The sequence below is a fragment of the Rhinatrema bivittatum genome, chromosome 8 (assembly GCF_901001135.1).
Source record: "Rhinatrema bivittatum chromosome 8, aRhiBiv1.1, whole genome shotgun sequence".
Taxonomy (NCBI): Eukaryota; Metazoa; Chordata; class Amphibia; order Gymnophiona; family Rhinatrematidae; genus Rhinatrema; species Rhinatrema bivittatum.
In genome coordinates this window covers 247,320,745-247,343,680 of record NC_042622.1, presented here as the reverse complement: position 1 = coordinate 247,343,680, position 22,936 = coordinate 247,320,745, and the positions used below count along the sequence as shown (strand labels likewise).

General features: G+C 46.9%; 1 protein-coding gene across 1 annotated transcript in view; it reads right to left on the bottom strand.

Moving 5' to 3' along the window:
• Positions 1-22,936, bottom strand: part of UPF1 (UPF1 RNA helicase and ATPase) — a 443,827-nt gene that overhangs the window by 24,293 nt on the left and 396,598 nt on the right. The window contains 1 exon segment of the mRNA XM_029614488.1: positions 12,500-12,720. Within this exon segment, the coding sequence (XP_029470348.1) occupies positions 12,500-12,720 (221 nt within the window).

Here is a 22,936-nt window from a genome sequence, read left to right as displayed (position 1 = left end):
AAGAGAAACAGATAAGTATGAGAAAAAAATGTGAAGCTTGCTGGGCAGACTGGATGGGCCGTTTGGTCTTCTTCTGCCGTCATTTCTATGTTTCTATGTAAACAAGGAGATTCCACAAACTTGTCTGGCGGGAGCCGAAGAAAGTCCAGGTAGTACCCTTCTCGGATGATGGTGAGGACCCACTGGTCGAGGTAATCGCGGGCCCACCTGCGGTATAAAAGAGTGTCAGCCTGCCCCCTATGGCTGCTACCCCCGGATGGGCCGGCTGATTGTCATTGTGGGGTACGGCCGGGGCCGGAACCCGAGCCGGCTCCCCTCTTATTGTGCTTAGGCCGAAAGGACTGGTTCCTGGCCTGTGACAGAGGTGCCTGGTAGCGAGTCCCGTAAGGGTTGAAGCGCTGAGAGGTTCTACCTCTGGATGGTCTAGAAGACGGGCGCTGCCTCCTGCGTGGCCTGTCTTCTGGCAAACGAGGTAAAGGAGAGGCGTCCCATTTGTTGGCCAGCTTCTCCAGGTCGCTGCCGAACAGGAGAGATCCCTCGAAGGGCATTCTTGTGAGACGTGTCTTGGAAGAGGAGTCGGCCGACCAGTTACGTAGCCAGAGCTGCCTTCTGGCTGCCACTGAGGATGACACTCCCTTGGCTGCCGTACGGACGAGGTCGGAAGCTGCGTCAGTAAGGAATGAGAGAGCTGATTCCATCCCTTCTCCTGGGGCGTTATTCTGAGCCTGAGATAAGCAAGGACGCGTTACCACCATGCAGCAAGTCACAATTCGTAGGGACATGGCTGCCACCTCAAAGGTCTGCTTCAGGATGGCGTCCATACGCCGGTCATGTGTATCCTTGAGGGCCGTCCCTCCTTCCACCAGGATGGTGGTGCGCTTCACAATCGCGCTGACCATGGCGTCTACCTGAGGGCACGCCAACAGGTCCTTAGTTGCCGGGGCTAAGGGGTACATGCCAGCCAAGGCCCGACCCCCCTTGAGTCCATTCCGGATCAATTAACTGCTGTGCCACCTGTAGGAGGGGAAAGTGGTGAGAAGTTTGGCGCAGGCCCTCTAACAGGGGGTTCACTCTAGATTCCCCTGGGGTGTCATGGCCCGGAAGGGCCAGTTCCGACAGGCATTGCGAGATCAGGTCTGGAAGATCCGCTCTGGTAAAGAAGCGCCTCATGGTCCGATAAGGTTCTAATCCCGAGGGAAGCTCTCCCTCCTCGGGGGGCTCCTCTTCTTCTGCCGGGTAGTCTGAATCCCCATAATTGGGGCTATCAGGTGGAGAGTGGCCGCGCCTAGGCCGCGAGGGTCCAGGTGCTGGGTTATTCTGGACGTATGGACCCGGTCGGGGAGCTGACTGCATTCTGACAAAGGTATGAATCCCTTTGAATAACTCCACCCAGGAGATCGAAGCCATATCTAGCCGCATGGGAACCAGGCCCCCCTGGTTCACTGGCTGCTCCCCGCTGCTTGCTGGCTCCTGAGTGTTCCCTGAGGAACCGGCAAGAATGCTGGGCTGTGACTGACCCTGGCCCGGAACTCCCAGGGCCTCTTCACATTGGGCACATAGGGAGTCTGCATCCTCATTCTGTGTGGCCCTGAGGTTGCATGCAGAGCAGAGATTGATGCCTGATTCTGGAGGTGCCAGCTCTGGCGAAGCCTGGTCACCCTTATTCTCCATGCCGCTGGTGAACTCAATAAGAGTCTGTGTTATGCGCGAAAGCAGGCGCCTGAGATCAGCGCTCAGCAACATGCGCCTATAACGTGCGCCTATGGACGGGCGCCTAACAATGTACGCCTATGAACGGGCGCCTAACAATGTGCGCCTATGATCTAGGAACGTGCGCCTATCGCCGTGCGCGTAGCAACGGGCGCCTATCGCCGTGCGCGTAGCAATAGGCAAGACGCTTCAGGTAAAATATGATGGCGAGCAGGCAAACGAAATGGCGGCTTACTGAACTGGCCGCCCCAGAGGCACACTCTGCTTCTCCTCGGATCCTCGGAGACCAACAAGTAATGTATACGCCTTACCTTGTCTTCGGCGCTTCCCGGCTGAAACCCGGGCGGTCTCCGGCTGCGGGGGGAGAGGGCGAGTACCTTCACCGCCGCGCTCGAGGAGGTGCACCCGCTGCCTCTAGGCCACGCCCGAACTCGTCTTGCTCGGGGGCCAAGTCCACGCCGGGACGAGGCTGCCTCTAGGCCACGCCCGAGCCCTTCACACTCGGGGGGAGGTCCCCTGCCGCGAGACGGCCACCGGACCGAGGCGCTTACCTCCGAGGGACCACGGAAGTCACCTCGGGAAACTTCACTGGGGGAGGGACCAACTGGTATCACCGCAGGAGTGCGGGGCTCGTCGTTAGTAGATATCGTCTAAAAATTTAGTCGTTAGAATTTGGAAGAACGCTCAGCGAGCGTGAAGGAGCTCCAAACTGCTTTGGAGACGGAAATTACTGAATTGCTTTACTTCCTGTGGGGGTATATGTACCCGTGCTGACGTCAGATCCGTCTCCAACTGCTAGCACGAGCACACTATACCCACTTGTTTTGAGTCCATCTGCTACACGCTAGGAAAGTTTTATTATTTTATTTTTTGCTAAAGCTTATTGCTACATACGAGACTGAAGGGAGACCCCTGTGGCTGAGAATATCATGGCATGCTGGGCGGGTTCAGAGTGCCAGTCAAAAGTTTCTAGAAACTTTGACAGAAAGTTTTTCCACAATAGGGCTCCATCAATGTCGTCACCCATATGTGAGGACTACATCCTGCTGTCCTGGGATAACACCTACTACAAGGTAAGCAATTTTACTTTCTATCCCTTCCGCAATGTCGCTCACAAAGATATTGAACAGGGTTAGTCCCAACACCAATCTTTGTGGCACTCTACTTAACACCATTTTCTCTTTAGAGTAGGTTCAATTCACCATTACACGCCATCTTCTATCTGTCAACCAGTTCGTAATCTACGCCACCACCTTGGCTCTCACTCCCAAGCTTCTCATTTTATTCACAAGCCTCCTATACGGGACCGTATCAAAAGCTTTGCTGAAATCCAAATAGATGACATCGAGCGCTCTTCCTCGATCCAATTCTTTAGTCACCCAATCAAAATCAGATTTCTCTGACAGAACCTTCCCCTGGTGAATCCATGCTGCCTTGGGTCCAGTAATCCTCCTGAATGTAGACAATTTACTATCCTTTCAGTCTCTCCATTAATTTTCCCACCACCATGGTGAGGCTAATCAGCCTGTAGTTTCCAGCCTCATCTCTGCTTCCACTCTTGTGAAGCGGGACCACCACTGCTCTTCCACAATCACTCGGTACCACTCCCGCTTCCAGGGATCTATTAAACAGGTTATGCAGCGGACCCATCAGCACATCTGAGCTCCCACAGAATCCTGGAGTGAACCTCATCAAGCCACATGGCTTTGTCTACTGTTTTCCTAGCTCTTCCCATACATTCTCTTCTGTAAGTGGAGTTTCATCTACTCCACCCCCATCTTGTTAACTAGCTTCAGTCCTCCTCCAGGGTCTTCTTTAGAGAGCATTAAAATGAAGTATGCATTCAATATTGCCACCATTTCTTCTTCTCTTTCCACACATTGGTATAGTGAAATTGAAAGTTGACAAGAATAGTTAGTGTAGCTGGGTTCAAAAAAGGTTTGGATAAGTTCTTGGAGGAGAAGTCCATTAACTGCTATTAATCAAGTTTACTTAGGGAAAAACCACTGCTATTAATTGCATCAGTAGCAAGGGATGATCTTAGTGTTCAGGTACTTGCCAGGTTCTTGTGGCCTGGTTTGGCCTCTGTTGGAAACAGGATGCTGGGCTTGATGCTTGGTCTGACCCAGCATGCTTTGTCTGACCCAGCATGGCAATTTCTTATGTTCTAAAGAATCACTTTGGACCTTCTCTGATGTATCTGAAAATGTTGTCACCTCGCTTTACCTCTTTGGCATCCTTTCTTCTGCCTGACTTTTACTTTCGTGATTCTTTCTTCATCTTCCTCAGTTTCACTAGATATTTTTCCTTGTGTTCCTCTTTTTGGGATCCTTTATTTCTTGAACACTGGGTTTTTTTGCTTTTAAGATTTCAGCCACCTCCTTTGAGATCCAGATTGGTTTCTTATTTCTCGTATCTTTGTTTACTTTTCTAAAATATAGATTTGGTGCCTTTGTAATTTGTTCCACTTCTCTCATTTTCTCCCAGCCTTCTAGTTCTACCTCCAGGTATATCCCTATTTTGACAAAGCCCATATTTTTGAAATTCGAAACTTGGGTCTTTGCGTGACTTCTCTGTATCCTATTTGTGATATGAAACTATACTGTTTGATGATTACTGGTGCTGCGGTGGGCACCCACCTAGACATCAGAGACATTATCCCCATTAGTGAGCACTAAGGGGCAGATCTTTAAACCTGCGTGCGTAGATTTGTTCTCAACCTGGCGCGAACAAATCCACGCCCGATTTTATAACATGTGCGAGCTGCCGCGCGCATATCATAAAATCCAGGGTCAGTGCACGCAAGAGGGTGCACAATTGCGCAAATTGTGTGTGCCGAGCGGCGCAGCCTTCGTCCATTCCCTCCGCCCCCCGCATCTTCCCCTATCTAACCCACTCCCCCAGCTCCATCTAAAACCCCCTCCAGCCCCCGGCAAGCCGCTGTGCCAGAGGACTCGGGCCGCCCCCGAAGCCCCGGGACATAAGCGCGTCCTAGGGCTTGTGCGCGCCGCCGAGCCTATGCAAGATAGGCTCGGGGCAGGCAGGGGCAGCTTTTCGGGGGTTACGCGCGTATCCCTTTGAAAATCTGCCCCTAAGTCTGGTATAACTCCCTCCCTCGTGGGTTCCACTTCCATTTGTTTCAACACAGCCCCTTGCAGGGCATCCACTCTCTCTCTACTTCTGGTACATTCCACAGAAGGGATTCTCCAGTCTACTTCTAGCAGATTAAAATCTCCAACAATCAACACTTTTCCCCTCTTTCCTACCTTTTGGATGTTTTCGACCAGATCTCTGTCTAGTTCTTCCATTTGAGTCAGAGGCCTATAAACCACTCCCAATAAAAATGGATGCACCATCTTTTTTTAGGATGGCCCACAATGCTTTTTCTCTACCCTACATTCAGCAATATTGCTTACCTTGTAATAGGTGTTATCCCAGGACAGCAGGATGTAGTCCTCACATATGGGTGACATCAGTAATGGAGCCCTATGTACGGAAAACTTCTGTAAAAGTTTCTATGAAAACTTTTGACTGGCACCAGAGTGCCTACTGAGCATGCCCAGCATGCCATGATATCCCTGCCACAGGGGTCTCCCTTTAGTCTTTGTTTGTAGCAAATAGCGTAGCCAAAAATAAAATAATAAAACGTATCGGACCCAACTCCGCGGGGTGGCGGGTGGGTTTCGTGAGGACTACATCCTGCTGTCCTGGGATAACACCTATTACAAGGTAAGCAATATTGCTTTATCCCAGGACAAGCAGGATGCTAGTCCTCACATATGGGTGATAGCAAGCTAGAGGCTGATTCATTTTGTGCTGAAATGACCGTAAGGTATGTTATTGAAATGAATCAGTCGAAATCACAGCAGGTTGGATGTAGAAGGAGTTGGGATTAAACTGGAAACAAGTTCTTTAAGACGGATTGTCCATATGCTGAATCTTGTCTTCCCTCTTTGTCTAGACAGTAGTGAGCGCAAAGGTTGTGAAGAGAACTCCATGTTGCTGCTTTACAAATGTCCAGAATAGGTACAGAGCGAAGGTGTGCTACTGAAGTTGACATTGCTCTGACTGAATGTGCTTTTACTTGCCCTTGAAGAGTAAGGCCTGCTTTTTCATAACAAAATTGTATGCAATCTGCTAGCCAGTTGACAGAGTGTGCTTACCCACTGCCTTACCTGGTTGTTTGGACATAGGACACAAACAGTTGATTTGATTTTCTTTGGGCTGCAGTGCGGTTTTAAATAGAAAGATAACGCACGTTTACAGTCCAAAGTGTGTAAGGCTCTCTCTCCCTGGTGAGAGTGAGGCCTAGGAAAGAATGTAGGTTAAAACTATGGTTTGGTTTCAAATGAAATTCCGTGACAACCTAGGAAGGAATTTGGATGTGTACGGAGGACTACTCTGTCATGAAGGAACTTCGTGAAGGGTTCGTAAGTTACTAGTGCTTGTAGTTCACTGACCCTTCTAGCTGATGTAATGGCTATGAGAAATACCGTTTTCCAAGTAAGGAATTTAAGGTCACAGGTATTTATGGTTCAAATGGAGAACGCATAAGCTTGGTTAAAACTACGTTCAGGTCCCATTGAATGCTTGGGGAATGAACTGGAGGTTTAATGTGAGTTAGGCCTCTCATGAATTTACTGACGAGAGGCGTGTGGAGAGGAGGCGCATCTCCTAGCTTGTATGATAAGCTGAGATTGCACTTAAGTGTACCCTTACAGATGACGTCTTAAGACCAGAGTCTGAGAGATGGTAAAGGTAATCTAGTAGCGAGGGTAGTGGGGCAAGTGAAAGGATCTAAACCTTTCTGAGTGCACTATAAAGTAAACCTTTTCCATTTGTATGAATAATTCTTTCTAGTGGACGGTTTACGTGCAGCTATTAGTACCTGAGATATATTGGTTGAAAGGTTGAATGGTTGCAAGATCAAGCTTTCAACATCCATGCTGTCAGGGACAGGGATTGGAGGTTTGGGATGGCGCAACTGTCCCTGTTCCTGAGTTATGAGAGTGGGAGCTACTCCCAGGCGAATTGGATCCCTGACTGAGAGATCTAGCAGTGTGGGGAACCATACTTGTCGAGGCCAATATGGGGCTATGAGTATCATGGACCCCTTGTCCTGTGTAGCTTCACTAGTGTTTTTGGTTATGAGCGGTATTGGTGGATACGCGTATAACAGGCCTAAGTTCAATGGCGGGCAAACGCGTCCTTTGGTAAGCTGTTCTGCTGGAAGAGGAGGAGAGCAGTAATTGTTCACTTTGTAGTTCAGATGTGACGCAAAGAGATCTATTGTTGGTTGACCCCAGCGTTGAAATATCTTGGTTGCTATCGCTGGATCGAGGGACCACTCGTGTGGTTGGAAGTGACGGCTGAGGCGATCCGCTACTGTGTTGTGGATGCCTGCTAGGTAGGTGGCCCGTAGTAGAATTGAGTGTGCTAGGGCCCAGTCCCATATTTGAGCTGCTTCCTGACAAAGGAGGTACGAGCCCGTACCACCCTGCTTGTTGATTGTACCACATGGCTACTGTTGTTGTCCGTTTGGATCAGAACAGTCTTGTGTGAAAGGCAGTCCTTGAATGCATATAGAGCATAGCGTATAGCTCGAAGCTCCAGGAAATTTATCTGAAAGGAGGCTTCTTGATTTGTCACTTGCCCTGTGTTTTCAGATGAGCAATGTGCGCTCCCCATCCCAAGGTGGACGCATCTGTAGTTAAAGTCACTGTGGAACTGGTTGCTGGAAAGGTAGGCCTTTGAAGGCAAGTTGATTGGTGATGTCCACCAGAGAAGGGAAGACTTCAGCTCTGGTGTTATCTGGATGTGAGTGGACAGTGGCTGAATGGCTTGAATCCATTGAGATTTCAGTGTCCATTGCATTAGTCGCATGGTCAATCTGGCCATGGGAGTGACGTGAACTGTTGAGGCCATGGTCCGAGTAGGATGAGGCACTGATGAGCTGTGACTGTATGTTGATTGCGAATAGAATGTACTAGGAGAACGAGCGATTGAGCCCGGTCTTTCGGAAGAAAGGCCTTTTGCTGTGATGGTGTTGAGATCTGCACCTATGAAACTGCAACTGGTGAGATGGTGTGAGATGGGATTTGTCGTAATTGATGAGAAATCCCAAGGAGTGAAGCAATCTTATGTGAGATGGAGAGAAGTGACAGCTCCGCTCTGTGTATGACTTTTGATGAGCCAATCGTCCAAGTAGGGGAACACATGCACTTGTTGCTTGTGAAGATGTGCCACCGCTACTGCTAGACATTTTGTGAATACTCGAGGTGCTGATGCAAGGCCGAATGGTAGCACCCTGTATTGGAAGTGTTGACCTTGTACCAGAAATCGCAGGGTACTGTCGATGAGGTGGAAAAATGGGAATGTGAGCGTAAGCGTCTTGAAGATCCAGAGAGCAGAGCCAATCTCCTTTTTGAAGAAGAGGGTAGTACATGGTGCCTAAGGACACCCATCCTGAATTTTTCCTTCTTTAAAAATTTTGTTGAGATTTCTGAGGTCCAGGATAGGACGTCTAGACCCCCGGTTTTCTTTGGAATGAGGAAATATCGGGAGTAGAATCCTCTGCCCACTGAGGCATGGGAACTCTTTCGATGGCCCTGGCAGTCAGGAGGGTGGATAATTTGCATTGCAGGATTGTGTAATGATGAGACACTGTCCAAGACGGAAATAGGGGGATTGTGTCTTGGCACAGTGAGGAAGTCAAGTGGTACCCTGAGATATGATTGCGAGTACCATTGGTCTGTAGTGATGGAGGTCCAAGTTTGAAGATGGTGAGCAACTCGGCCTCCGACAGGTATTTGTGGATAAGGATTTTGGGAATGACTCATGCCCTCTGGTTGTACTTCAAAATCCGGAAGTGGATGCCGCAGGCGGAGGTTTGTTGAGGCCTAGCAGGTCTTTGGCGAGGCTGAGACCGTTGAGCAGGTCTTTGTTGTCTGGGCCTGGCTACTGGTGGATAATACCGCCTAGGGCGGTAATATGCTTTCTTTGTTCCCTTCTGGAGGCCTCCTTGAAGGTTGATGTACCTCTTGTGGCAGCTGAGAAAGCTGTTTGAGGGTTTCTGTGTGGTCTTTGATGGTGGCCACCGCCTCCTTGACCTTATCGCCAAAGAGGTTCTCACCTAAGCAAGGCAGGTCCGCCAAGCGCTCCTGTACCTCTGGTCTCAGCTCTGAAGATTTGAGCCAGGCCCATCTTCTAGCTGTTATTCCGGATGCAGACAATCTGGATGCTGTTTCAAATGAATCATACGTGGCTCGAACCTCGTGTTTTCCTGCCTCTAGGCCTTTATGTACGAGGTTTTGAAATCCTTCCTGAAGATGGTCAGGTAACTGATGAGACAGGGATTCAACTTGTTTCCATAGGTCACGCTGGTATTGATTCATGAAAAGCTGGTATGAATTTATCCTAGATACCAGCATAGCAGCTTGGAAGATCTTCCGGCCAAGATTGTCCAAGAACCTATTATCCTTTCCAGGAGGTATAGAGGCGTGTTGCTTTAATCTTTTGGCTTTCTTTTGAGCCGACTCAACCACCACTGATTGGTGTGGTAGTTGAGTTTTTTGGAACCCTGGGATGGGTTGGTACTAGATAAGTGGCATCCGCCCGCTTATTAACAGCTGCCACCGAACCAGGGTGTTCCCATATCCTGTACATAAGTTCTTGTAATACTTCATGAACAGGAATAGCAAGAATTTCCTTGGGAGGATCCACGAATTGAAGCACCTCCAAGGTTTTTTGCCTGCTGTCTACTTCAGAAATGAGAGAGAAAGGAATTGTTTGAGACATTTCTTTAATAAAGTTGGAGAAAGACAGATCCTCCGGTGGTGACTTTCTTCTATCTTCTGGCGGAGAGGCTCAGAAAGGAGGTCTTCATCGAGGAGAATTCTTGGTCACTATCATCCAGAGGGTGCTCCAACGGCCTAGTAGGCTTAGCTGGCATTTCGGGATAGTGGAGTCTGAGGTCTAAGGGGTGGCGTGACACCCGAGGGACCTGGTAATGGCTCTTGATTCTCATCTACATCTATAGGTTGTGGTAAAGATGAGAAGCAATGGATCAGTGAGTCCAGCTTGTCCATTAATGGTTGAAAAATGGATTCTTGAGAAGGCATCGACGGTGCCATCGGGGTCGATGGCCATGGTGGAATCGATGGTAACCGGGGATCGGTAGTGCTGGAACCGGTGATTGCGGCCTAGGTAGAACCGGTGATGGAATCGGTGCCATCGAGGAGAGCGGTGATTTCCTTGGTATCGGTCGTGAAGGAATCGGTGATGGGACCGGAGATCCTCCTATGACCGGTGTCGATGGCAGAACCGGAGTGGCAGGCCGTGGCATCGCCTCGATAAAGGCATCCTTAACCGCTTGACGTATGTAACTGTCAAGTTCCGCCCGCATGGATGATGTGAACAGAGCACCCATGGGGGGAGGCGGTGGCGGCGATAGCAGTACAACCTCAGAGCCCTGAGGAGGTACGATTCCTTCCGCCGGAATCGGCGAGGGTTGGCCTGCTGGTGGCTCAGAAGCCTTACTTTGGAGCCGGGCTTTCTTAATCGGTGTCCCGTCCTCCGCCGATGGCTCGCCGGGGTATCGAAGCGGGTGGTTGCTGTGTGCGGCCTGCGATGCCGATGGCGATGTTTATCTTTTTCGCGCCCTTTTTGCTGCTCGATGTGGACGCTCTGGACGATGGAGAGGGGGAGGAAAAGGGAGCGTCTCCCGACTCACCTGAGTGACGTTTCTTCAATACTACTTTCCTAATCGACCCAGCCGGAGACGATTGTGTGGAAGTAGACGGAGCAGTAATCAGCTGTATCTTGAATAGTTGCTCCATTTTGTCCATCCGTAGACGTCGACCTTTCGAGGTCATCGTAGCGCATAAGGACAATTTTTTACATCATGACCTTCACCAAGGCAAAGTACACAGTCTTGGTGAGGGTCTGTGATAGACATATTTCTCGCGCATTTCGGACATTTTTTAAAACCTGTAGCCATTTTTGTGGCCGGACAGCCGTCGACGGCCCTAGGACTCAGGTAAAGTTGTTTTAATCAAAAAACGGAACGGAATCGCGAGAGAACGGTATAAAAACTCACCGCGATGACTAAACTAAGGGAGACCCTTTGCGGTTGAAGTTTTTGAAGCTTCCGTTAAGGAAAAATATGTGGAGAATCCCACAGGACTCCTGATAACCGCGAGGCTAACTGCTTCGCGGAAAAAGAAGACTAAAGGGAGACCCCTGTGGCAGGGAATATCATGGCATGCTGGGCATGCTCAGTAGGCACTCTGGTGCAGTCAAAAGTTTCATAGAAACTTTTACAGAAGTTTTCCGTACATAGGGCTCCATTACTGATGTCACCCATATGTGAGGACTAGCATCCTGCTTGTCCTGGGATAACTTGCAGTTCAGTTGCTTGAATATTGTTTTTGACAAACAGTTACTCCTTCCCTTTTCTGTCCTTCCTTAGGTTATAGCTGTATCCCAGTCATGAGACTCCGTGAACCACGTATCTGTACAGCCACAATGTCTAAGTCCACCTCCACCTATAGAGCCTGCAGGTCTGTGATTTTATTGCCCAAACTAGGAGCATTTGTAGTCATAGCTTTCCAATTTGTCTCCCTTGATTTGTTACACTTCCTAGAAACCTGTTCTATTTTTTTGAGCTGATTGATTTTATTATTTTCTCCTCCCACATCTTTTATTGCTTGTGGGTGACATGTCACTTTCATTGGCTATCTCCTGCCACCCCCATTCTTTAATCTAAATGTCTGGTAATATATGATGCTGTAAAGTTGGGGAAGTGGGTGTCTGTCATATGTCTTGTTCTACCAGAGCCTACTGTAAATAATTTTTTCCTGGGTTTCTGATACTTCTCTGGGAGATGGGTGAGAGAATCTGTATGGTTCAAGGTTCATTGAAACCTGGACAATTTCTCCCTTAGATGAATCAGCTTCATTTTAATTGCAGATAGCTGAAGGCCCAAACAGATCTCCTTCCACAGTCAACTTCTCAGTTCTGTGATTTAAGTCCGACACACATTTTGCTATTTCTAGTCTCTGAAATGCTTGAAATTCCATGGTGGAACAGATGAATCTAAAAATGGATGGAAGCATTCAGATGACATCTGTAGTCAACCCTAGATGACTGGCCTAACTGGTTAGAGTAATTGTTTGAGGTCCAGGGTTCAAAACTACCTCCCCAGTGACACTCCTCACAAATTACCTTCAGCAAATCACCATCTCTTCCTGCTTCAGATACCCACTTAGCACTTTAGATTTCAGGTACAATAAGTCCCCGCATCATAGAGCTTATAATTTTATCAGCCATCTTGAGCATTGTTTGGAAAAGTGGGTAAAAAATAAAAACTACTACTAATTAGGACTAATCAGTATATGAAATCACTTCATTTAAAATTGGATTACTTGGGGAACTGTCTGACATTACATTCAGAACAGCAAATCTAAATACTGCAGATTTTCAATCCAGTGAGAAACATTTGAGAATACTGGATTCCTGAAAAATGCCCTTTTTATAGAAGTTATGCACTGCATGCCTTTATTAATCATTGAGACTTCAGGAAAATAACTGAAGTCTTCCATGTCTGGTTCTACTTTTTTCCTGAAAAAATAAGAAAGGATATGGAAGAATAAAACTCATTACCAAAAATGTTTCAGCTTCAGCACCTTAAACAGGCTCAGACAGTCAATCTTCTACATTCTTTGTTACAGTATAAAGCAACTACAAAAGAGGGTTACCACTCATGTAACATCAGCATAGGCATATTTACCTGGGATAATTCTGGCTGGGAGAGGCCTGGCTGGCTCATCTGAGATGGCTGACTCATGGAGATGTAACCTTGGGTCAACGGACCCTGGGAGAATGGCTGGGACACCACATCTTGACTAGCCTGGCTATTTGGCAGATTAGATGGACCAATTCCTTGAATTCCAATGCCACGATTTTTCTGGCGCACACCACGGCCGGTCTTTCCTTTGGGTATACCACGCCCTGATTCAACAAAAATTCCCCAACACATGAAAAGGCAGTTATAAAATAAGCTTTATGCTTTCCTCAACCAACTTACTTTTAGAAAACTACTTAGTGTTTATGATAGTGAAGTTGCTTACCTGTACCAGGGGTTATCCATAGAGAGTAGAACATACAGCCACACAAGTGGGCGATATAATTTGATGGTGCCAAGGTGACTCACTCTCTCATAGCTCAGAAAGGCACATAAAAGACTTCCGAGGATGCACAGGCATTCTCACACTACCGCTGTGCGCCCCCACCACACACCCTCCCCCTCACTATTATCTAGCTAATTTCAACTTGTCAGAGAGCTTTCAGGATTGTATACTTGTTCTGCTGCCACAGAGAACACCTGTTACAGGTAAGCAACTTTTCTTTCTCTGTAGTCAAGCAAGAACAATACAGCCTCACAAGTGGGGACTCCTGAGGACTGCAAGTAAATATAGAGAAAAGAGGGAAGTTTATTTTTATATTCTTTTTGGCACTTCAAAGCGGATTACATTCAGGTACTGTAGTTATCTCCCTATCCCCAGAGGGCTTAAAATCTAAGTTTGCACCTGAGGCAAAGGAGGGTAAAGTGATTCGCCAAGGTCATAAAGAACAGTAGTGGGATTTGAATCCTGGTTTCCCTGGTTCGCAGCCTGCTGCTCTAAGTACTATTTATAAATGTTTCTCAGCACAGCTTGACCACAACTACTGTCTGTGTGTGATTCTTGATCTAAAAAATGTTTTGCAAATATATGCAATAACGACATATGTCCAGGATGGATGCAGAGTTATTCATAGAGATGAATGAGATACATTGAGAAAACCATCTGGATAAGGTTTGTTTTTTGACTGGATACCCTATTTTGTTTATATGACAGGACAAAACCCTACAGAAAGTCATCTGAGCTTTTTCTATAATCTAGCATATGCAAAGCTTGTTCTACTGGTGTCGGATGAGGTTTTGGAAAAAAAAACTATCAAAGTGATAGTTTGGTGCAAATGGAATTGTAATACCACTTTAGGAAAAACATTTGGATGAGTTCTGAGCATCACTCTTTTTGAATATTTGAGTGTATAGTAGGTAGTTAACATACTTGTAAGCTCACTCATTTTTCTCACTGAAGTAATCACAAGTAGAAATAAAATCTTCTAAGTGACAAATTTAATTTGCACTGTAGCCATGGGGTCAAATGGTTCCTTCGTTAATTGTTACAGTTCTATAAGTACCACTGTGGTGGTGGTGTTTTTATTGGAGATTTCCAATTATAAATACCTTTAAATCTTGCAACCAGTGATTCTTGCGAAACTAGCAAACCTTTTGCACTTTGGGGATAGGCTGCTACCAAGCGCACTCTTACTGAATTTGTTTTTCAACCTGAAGCTGAAAGATATAGAAAGTAACAAAGGTAGCATGGAATGAAACAGGAGAAGGGATCTTCATTCTGAGAACGCCACCAGGTTGAAAATCTTTTTCATTTATAACTATAGTATTTCCAAGTAGAGGAGAGTTGCTTACTTGTAACAGGTGTTCTCCCAGGACAGCAGGATGTAGTCCTCACATATGGGTGATGTCATCAGGAGGAGCCCTATTATGGATCCCTATTATGGAACACTTTTGTCAAAGTTTCTAGAAACTTTGACTTTCTCTGTAGTCAAGCAAGAACTTGACTGGCACACTGAGCATGCCTTGATCCCTGTGTCCACAGGGGTCTCCCTCCAGTCTCATTTGTAACAAAAAGCGCGAGCGAAAAAATAAAATAAACGTAAGCGAACCCAACTCCACGGGGTGGCGGGTGGGTTTCATGAGGACTACAATCTGCTGTCCTGGGAGAACACCTGTTACAAGTAAGCAACTCTTTCTCCCAGGACAAGCAGGATGGTAGTCCTCAGTTATTAACAAGCTACAGGCTGACTCATATTACAACAGGCCAATAGCAGACAACTCGTGCAGCAGGCACAATAATTGGGGTGCTATTGGCAATGAGGCAGCCTGAAATCACAGCAGGTGGTTGTGGAAGGAGTTGGGGATTATACTGGAACAAAGTTTTTCAAGACAGATTGGCCAAAGGCAGAGTCTTGACGGATTTCCTTATCTAAGCAGTAGAGGGCTGCGAATGTTGTGAAGAGAGAGTTCCATGTCGCAGCCTAGCAGATGACGGCAATTGGTACTGAAAGATTCTGTGCTACCAATGTTGCCATGGCCCTTACAAACTGTGCCTGCACTCACCCCTGGAGAGGAAGGCCTGCTTTCTCATAGCAGAATTCGATACAGACTTCTAGCCAGTTGGAGAGAGTTTGTTTGCCCACTGGAACTTGCAGCTTGTCTTGTCAAAGAAGTAGAGTTGGGGTGGATTTCCTATGCAGTGCAGTACAGTCTAGATATAATGCCTGCATGCTTACAGTCCAAGGTGTGCAAAACCCTCTCGCCTGGTGAGAGTGAGGCCTTGGGAAAGAGTGGAAGACTATAGACTGAGTAAGGTGAGAGGCTGTGTCCACTTTAAGAGGAAATTTAGGGTGTGTACGGAGGACCACTCGGTCACGGAGGAATCTAGTGTCGGGTGAGTATGCAACAAGAGCTTGTAACTCATTGTCCCTTTAGGTAGAGGTGATGGCTACGAGGAAAATAATTTTCCATGTTAGAATTTTAATGTTATAGGAATGCAAAGGCTCGAACAGGGAACACATAAGCCTTGTAAGCACTACATTTATATACTATATTTATATATAAATATATATATATATATATTTATATTTATATATATATATATGATATAAATATCATACTATATTTGTTCTTGTATTGGGAAATGTTCTTTACTTTGTTACTCTCTGCCTTTACTCACATTGTTAATTGTAAACCGGGTTGATGTGATTCCTATCATGAAACTCGGTATAATAAAAATAATAAATAAATAAAATAAATAAATACATTTAGGCCCCATTCCGTAACCGGTGATTGTAGAGGAGGCTTAAGTCGTAGAAACCCCATGATAAGCTGACTCATAAGGGGTTGGAGCCGTTAACAGGGCAGAATTGATGGGCTGAGGCTATGTTGCATGCACGCAGAGATGTGGACAATTTGATAGGATGTCTGCGCGGTGGTTGGGCAGGAAGGCCGTTGCGACTGTAGTGCTCAGATCTGCTCCATATAGGATTTATGGTAGTTGATCAGAGTTCGCAGTCAAATGTAGTAGATTTATAATGAGTCTTAGAGAATTTAGAGCTCCTTGTTTGGATGGACTCCTTATTGGGCAGTCATCCAGGTAAGGAAATGCGTGAATGCTGTTTCTTTGTAGATGAGCAGCAGTCACTGCTAGGCATTGGTGAAATACACAAGTTGTCGAAGCTAGTTTGAATGGCAAAACTTGGTATTAAAAATGTTATTACATAGAAACATAGAAATGACGGCAGAAGAAGACCAAACAGCCCATCCAGTCTGCCCAGCAAGCTTCACACACTTTTTTCTCTCATACTTATCTGTTTCTCTTCGCTCTTGGTTCTATTTCCCTTCCACCCCCACCATTAATGTAGAAAGCAGTGATGGAGCTGCATCCAAGTGAAATATCTAGCTTGATTAGTTAGGGGTAGTAACCGCCGCAATAAGCAAGCTACACCCATACTCACTATGAAACGTATAGAAAGTCCAGAGAATAGAGGCAACCCCCTTGTTGTAGAAAGGAAAGCATGGTGCCGAGATACACCATTTTGAACTTTTCTTTCTGAAGAAATTTGTTGAGATTTCTGATGTCCAGGATGGGCGGAGGTCGCCTGTTTTCTTTGAAAGTAGGAAATAGCAGGATTAAAATCTTCTGCCTTGTTGCATCTGGGGAACGGTATCCCAAGCCCTGGTCCTCAGTGGGATGGACTTCTGGCAAGGTTGAAAAATCCAGGAGCCTGCCTGACTGGCGGAGCTGGTGTGATCTGGATATCAGTTGGTCTCACGCAGGAGCAGTAAAAGGTCCTTCTAGCATCCCACTTTGCTGTGCAAGAAACGTAGAGAGCTATTGCAGGGTCTTGCGGTGGTCTTGCAATTGAGCCACTGTCTGCTGGACCTTGTGCACGAAGAGATTATCTGCGGTGCATAGCAGATCAGCTAGTTTATCTTGGACTTCGGGCCATAAATCAGGTTCACCATCTAGCACTGAGTCCTGTTGCTGGCGACGGGGAGGACGTTCGAAACAATCACATATTGCTTGAATTTCATGTGGATGGCAGAGAGGTTTCCTTGGTGTTGTGTCAAATATAGCTGGTAAATACCAAAATGTGATACCAATATAGTTCTTGGAAGAAGTTACGCCCTAGACTCTCCTGAAAACTTCTGGTCCTTTTTAGTGACCAGGTCAAAAGGGATGGTTTCAGACACGTCCTTTACTTAGGTCTCAATGGGATCGGTGCCGAAGCGGGATTGGAGTGCCCATCGCTGTTCGAGGATCCCAGGATAGGTATAGGGGGCCGTGGAGGCTCAGAAGGACGAGTCGGCATCGATGACTTAGGCTGTTGTTGGTAGGTGCCACAACAGTGCGAATATCGATGGCTCTGGTGTTAGTAGATTCCGGAAGGCATCGAGGACAGCCTGATGGACAAGGACATCCAGCTCCTCCTTGGAAACTGATATAGGTAGCGCAGCTACAGGGGGAGTCAGGCTAGGCGTTACTGGCACTTCTACATGAATCTGTGGTGGCTCAGTACCCAGCACCGGTGTGGAGTGCAGAGGAGCATGGAGACTCTTGTACTGGGGCCCACTTCGCAACTGGCTCAATGGACACTGATGCTGGTGCGGTATCAGTGCCGGCACCGAACGCGGAACTACGTCAGTGCCGGTGACGATGTTTCCCTCGGTGCTCAGCCCGGTCATTCTCCAGCACCGAGGAAGCTGCCACCAATGTCCAGAATGGCATCTGTAATGGACAGTTACCGTGGCAGTGACTATGTTTCCCTCGGTGCTCGGCCCGGTCGTTCTCCAGCATCGAGGAAGATGCCACCGAGGTCATGGATGGCGTCTGTGACTGATGGTCACTGTGCCAGTGACGATTCCCACGTGCTTGGCCCGGTCATTCTCCAGCACAGAGGAAGATGCTCTCACTGTCCTGGATGGTATTGGTGATGGATGGTCACCGTGCCTCTACTGCTCCTGGCATTGTTTCTCGCCCAAGGATTGCACAGGGCTCTGGTTGAGAACCCGAAGTATGGAGCATTTTCTTTAGTAGAGGGCATCGGAGGTATCGACTATGGCCTCGACTGGGGCCTCGGCGGCAATGACGGCGACCACAATGGGAACCGTGGACATCCCAATCGCTCTAGCCCCCGATGGACTCGGTGGGAGATCACAGCAAGGACACTCGCGGGCTTCTTGGGGCGGACCACGGTGATAGATATAGGGAAAAAGAGGGCCACAATTCGGTTGGTAACCAAGGAAACTGATAGTGAGGTGACAGGAACAGACTGGAGTACAAGGCATAGTACTCACCGAGCGTCGATGAAATGTACACGAAGGGAGATCCGTGTAGGGAAATTATTTGTGAAGTAAAACTTCAAGTGTTTCTGTGAGGAAAAGTTGTGAGAAAAATCTCAGAGAGCTCCTAAACACGAGGCAAACTGCAGCGTGAAAACAAAGACTGAAGGGAGACCCCTGCGGACACAGGGATCATGGCATGCTGGGCATGTTCAGCGTGCCAAAGTTTCTAGAAACTTTGACAAAAGTGTTCCGTAATAGGGCTCCACCTGATGATGTCAGGATGATGTGAGGACTATCATCCTGCTTGTCCTGGGAGAATTGGTTTTCTCAATGCTAACAGAATTTTCTTCACATTATGTGGGAGTTGCAATTACTTGGCCTTCAACATCCATGCTGTTAATGCCAGTGCTCGAAGGATCTGTTCTTAACTGAAATCTTCCAACTGGGTAAGAAAGGTTAGCAATATTAGTAGCCATAACAATGGAGCTACTGCTAGCTTGTGCAGCCATGGAAGCCAACTTTGACTTGGCCAATAGGGGCTATTAGGATCATCGATCATTTCTTTTTCCTTAGTTTGATAATTTTTTTCAGAATTAGAGGAATGGGCGGAAATGCATATATTAGAATTTTGCTCCAAGGAATGGCAAATGTGGCCATCACTATGGCCTGGTGGGACTGTGTTCTGCTACACACTAATGTTTACACGTGTTATAAAATTGGCAGCGGCACACGCAAGGGGAGGGTCGATTTGGTCCATATTCGCGCAGTGACGCATTGGGGCCTTCTCCAGTTCCCTCCCAGTCCATTCCAATTAAGGAATGGACTGGGAGGGAACTTTCCTACCCCTATACTACCCGCCCCCTATCCTAGGGCCCCCCCATTTTTTTACCTTTTTTTTTGCTCCTGCAAAGGAGCTGCAGAGTAAGTTGCATGTGCCGCACAGTGGCAAATGGCCGCTGTACTGGGCGGCCTCTATCCCCCCCCCGACCGCCCCTCTTGTGCTGTTCTTGTGCACATTACGGGCCATTACTTATGCTCCTTATCTAGATATATTTTGTTACATCTTTTATCATCATCCTTTTATTCTGTAAAGTTACCTAGTTTTATGTATTGCTTCCTCCAACTGTTACATATAAAAAGATGTGATGTCCCTTGAATGTCGGTATAAAAAAAGCTTCAAATAAATAAATAAATAAATCTGACCTTAAGTGTCGGTGTGGTTAGGCCACAGAGAAGAGATCCTGCAGACTACATTCTGGACAGGAACCCAATTCACTACACACTTCACATTACTATACAGACAATGCACATGTAACGCACTCACAGAACAGCAGATCCCAAAGACAATATTTGTTATATATGCCCGGTATGCATTATAATATGTACAGTACATGAACATAATCTGCTTTGAAATGTCAAAGCGGAATATAAAAAATAAAAAATATATATAGGTAATAGGAATATAATAAAAGTATAACATCCCTTATGTAATGTTTTCAAGTCTGTAGAAGAGCATATGGTCACAGAGTCTCTGTCCATCTGTCTCTTTCTTGTCTTCTCTGGCTGTCTCAGTCCTTATCTTATACTGTGTGGAGGTGGGGAACCAGCACATAGAACAATACCGGCCTTGTGAGCAAGGGACACATTCAGAGCAGATCAAGAACATGCTTACCTGCCCTGTGTCAAAAATCTGTTAACCTTATGTCTATGTATGTGTGTCTGCCAGCAGAAGGCAGCTATTATGTGGGGATTAACCTTTAACCGAGGTATCAGGGACAGTTTTCTCTGGGGCCCTGAAAATTTGTAAGTTAATTCTGAAATGGCCAGCCCTAAACTAGTTCTCTTACAGATTGCATTTTGGAGCAGTATTGAAGTAGTTTGTAATTGAATGCAGATGTGGAAAGATCCACAATTGGTGTTCCCCCAATTTTGAACTGTATTGCTGTCCACAGACCATACATGAGGATGAAAATGACTGCTCAAGAATATTATTCTTGCCTGCAGATAAATTGTTGAAATCCATATCTTCCTTACTATTGCATAACTCCATATATTTAGGGTCCTTCTGCACAGTTGGAAGGACTTCATGCCCCCTTGTTTGTTGATCTAAAACATAGCTGATTGTCCGTCTGAATTTTTAACTTTTTGTTCATTAATCAAGGTTTGAATACTTGCAGAACCTTGAAGATAACTCTTAGTTGCAATAACCTTTGGACTCCTGTTGATTCCATTTACCCTGAAAACAAATTTGGTCAAGATATGCATCCCAACCAACAAGTGATGAACCTGTTTTTGACCACAGCACAGGAGTCAATTAAGAGAGCAAGCGATTACAATTACTGATTTAGAAAAGGATATTCAAGAAATTAAGACCATGAATAGCTCCCTGATTAAAGAAAAGTTTGCTCTTTCCAGAAGTTTGGAATACTTTGAGAATAATTCCAGGCATCTTAATATTTGTATTCCCTGTACGTACCCGGATCAGTCCAGACTCCTGGGTTTTGCTCCCCCCCCCCCCCTAGCAGATGGAGACAGAGCAGTTATAAAAACAAACTCCGCCTATAAATAGGCTGGTGCCACCTACAGTCCGGCAGTATTCCTCTGTCTCCAGTAGTTGGGAGAGGCGCCAAACCTAAAGTCTGGGCTGTGTGCTTAAGTTGATTATCTTGTGTTTAGTTAGTTTAGGGGATTTGTCTTTTGTTTCTGGATTATTTCAGCTTTATTTATTTAAAAAGAATATAAAAGAAAGGACCTTGAGGCAGCACAGTGGTCGTTAGGTTCTGAGAGAACCATCCCTCACTGGTCTGAGGCAGCTGCTTCACAGGGTCGAGGGCCCTACTTATCTACTTTGCAGCTTGGGTGCGACACCAGGGAGCCCGGTTCACTCCACCCGAAGGGATCAGCAACTTGGACCACTGCCAGGCAAGTTTTATAATTTAAAAAAAGTTTTGCTTTCGTTTTCTCCCGCACTGGCTCTCTCTCCTTCACTCCCTGTCGTAGCGCGGTATTTGCCTTTCGTTTTGCTGTTTATTCATTGAATTTTCTTTAAATTTATTTAGTCTATTTTGCTGTCATCACTCAATGCCGCGTTCGTCCGTTTGCCACGTGTGCGGGTCGGTCTGCGTGCGGCTCTCCGGGGAGGGCCTTTGCTCGGCTTGCATCCCGGGGGGGGGGGGCTGTCGGGAGTCGAAAAAAAATATTAAAATGGCAAAACTAGTTAAATCAAAGTCTGCCGTGGTCCCAATTGGGACATCTGCTGCAATTCACTCTGAGGCTGATCTGTTCCCGTTCAGCATGGGAACGGGGGACCATTTTCCAGTCATTCAGGGTTGTGTCTAGTGCAGCGCTGGGGGAGGGGGTTTTACCTCCTCCTCTTTCTCCCCAGCAAGGTTTCCCAAGGGACAGGGAACCTTTACAGCCTAATTCCCCTGCAATGGAGGATAGCCTCGAGGGGGGCCTCTTGACTCCTCCTCTTCCTCTTTTTTGTCACAACTTGTGTTATTGCTTCATAAAGCTTACAAGGAGAGGAAGTTAGGGAAGCTGTAGTCTGGTAAAAAGGTTGTTTCTCAAGGATCTAAGGCCTCTACTAAGAAAAGGTCTACCTCTAAGGGAGGTGTGGAGCCTGCTCAGCCTAAACATCCCCGGTCAGGGGTTCCCCAGATTACTACGGATACTTCTAGTCAGGATTATGATCCAGATGACCTAGACCTACTGCCCAAGCCCCTACAGGGGATGGATGTAGACCCTGATTTACAGCATCAAGGCACAATGCGTGGGGCGCATGCTGCGGAAGGGGATGACCTTAAGGTGGTGCGCCTCTTTAGAAAGGAGGAGTTGGGTCCCCTTATTCCTTCTATTTAAGCTGAACTGGGCATTGAAGGTCACCCTGAGGAATCTAAACTGGGTGCTATGGATCCGGTTGTTGCTGGGTTCTGAGAGGCCCTGCTTCTTCCTTTCCCTTTTATTTCTCGGCTACAGATTTGCTCTTCCGGGAATGGGTTACCCCAGACCTGGGATTCAAAGTGCGTAAAGCCATGGACAAGCTATATCCTCTGACAGAGGATGCTTTAGAACTGCTTTGAGTACCCAAGTTAGATGCGGCTGTGTGCGCTGTTACCAAGAAGACCATGATCCCGGTTACTGGAGCTACAGCACTCAAGGACCCTGCAAGACAGGAATTTGGAGGTGCAACTTAAAGGATTTTTGAGGTTTCAGCACTGGGAGTGCATGCGGCTATTTGCAGCAATTTCGCCTTATGAGCGGGGTTCTCCACTGGATTCAGCAGGTTGCAAGCTAACGACGCCTTATCGGATGAAGAGGCGGGCCCAGGCAGGTCGTCTGAAAGCTTTGGTGGCGTACAGCGCGGATGCACATGATCTACTGCACACATCGGTCAGATCCATGGTTTCAGCTGTCTCAGCTTGTAGGCTCCTCTTTTGAGAAACTGGTCGGTGGATGTCTCCTCCAAATCACAGCTAGGGTCCTTGCCCTTCAAAGACAAACTACTTTTCGGTAAAACAAGTTTGCTTACTGTAAACGGTGTTTCCGTGGATAGCAGGATGAATTAGCCATGCTGTCTGGGAAGCGTCACAATCCCGAGTAGGTGGAGTTTTCCCTAGCTGATCACAGAGTTTTTGATTCTGTGTGTCTGCGCGGTAGTGTTCTCGTGCGGTTCTCTCACCTCTTCAGTTTCTTTGTAGCCAAGCGAGAGGTAAGTCCAGAAGGTATGTCTGTCTCTTTGTGACTGTTTAG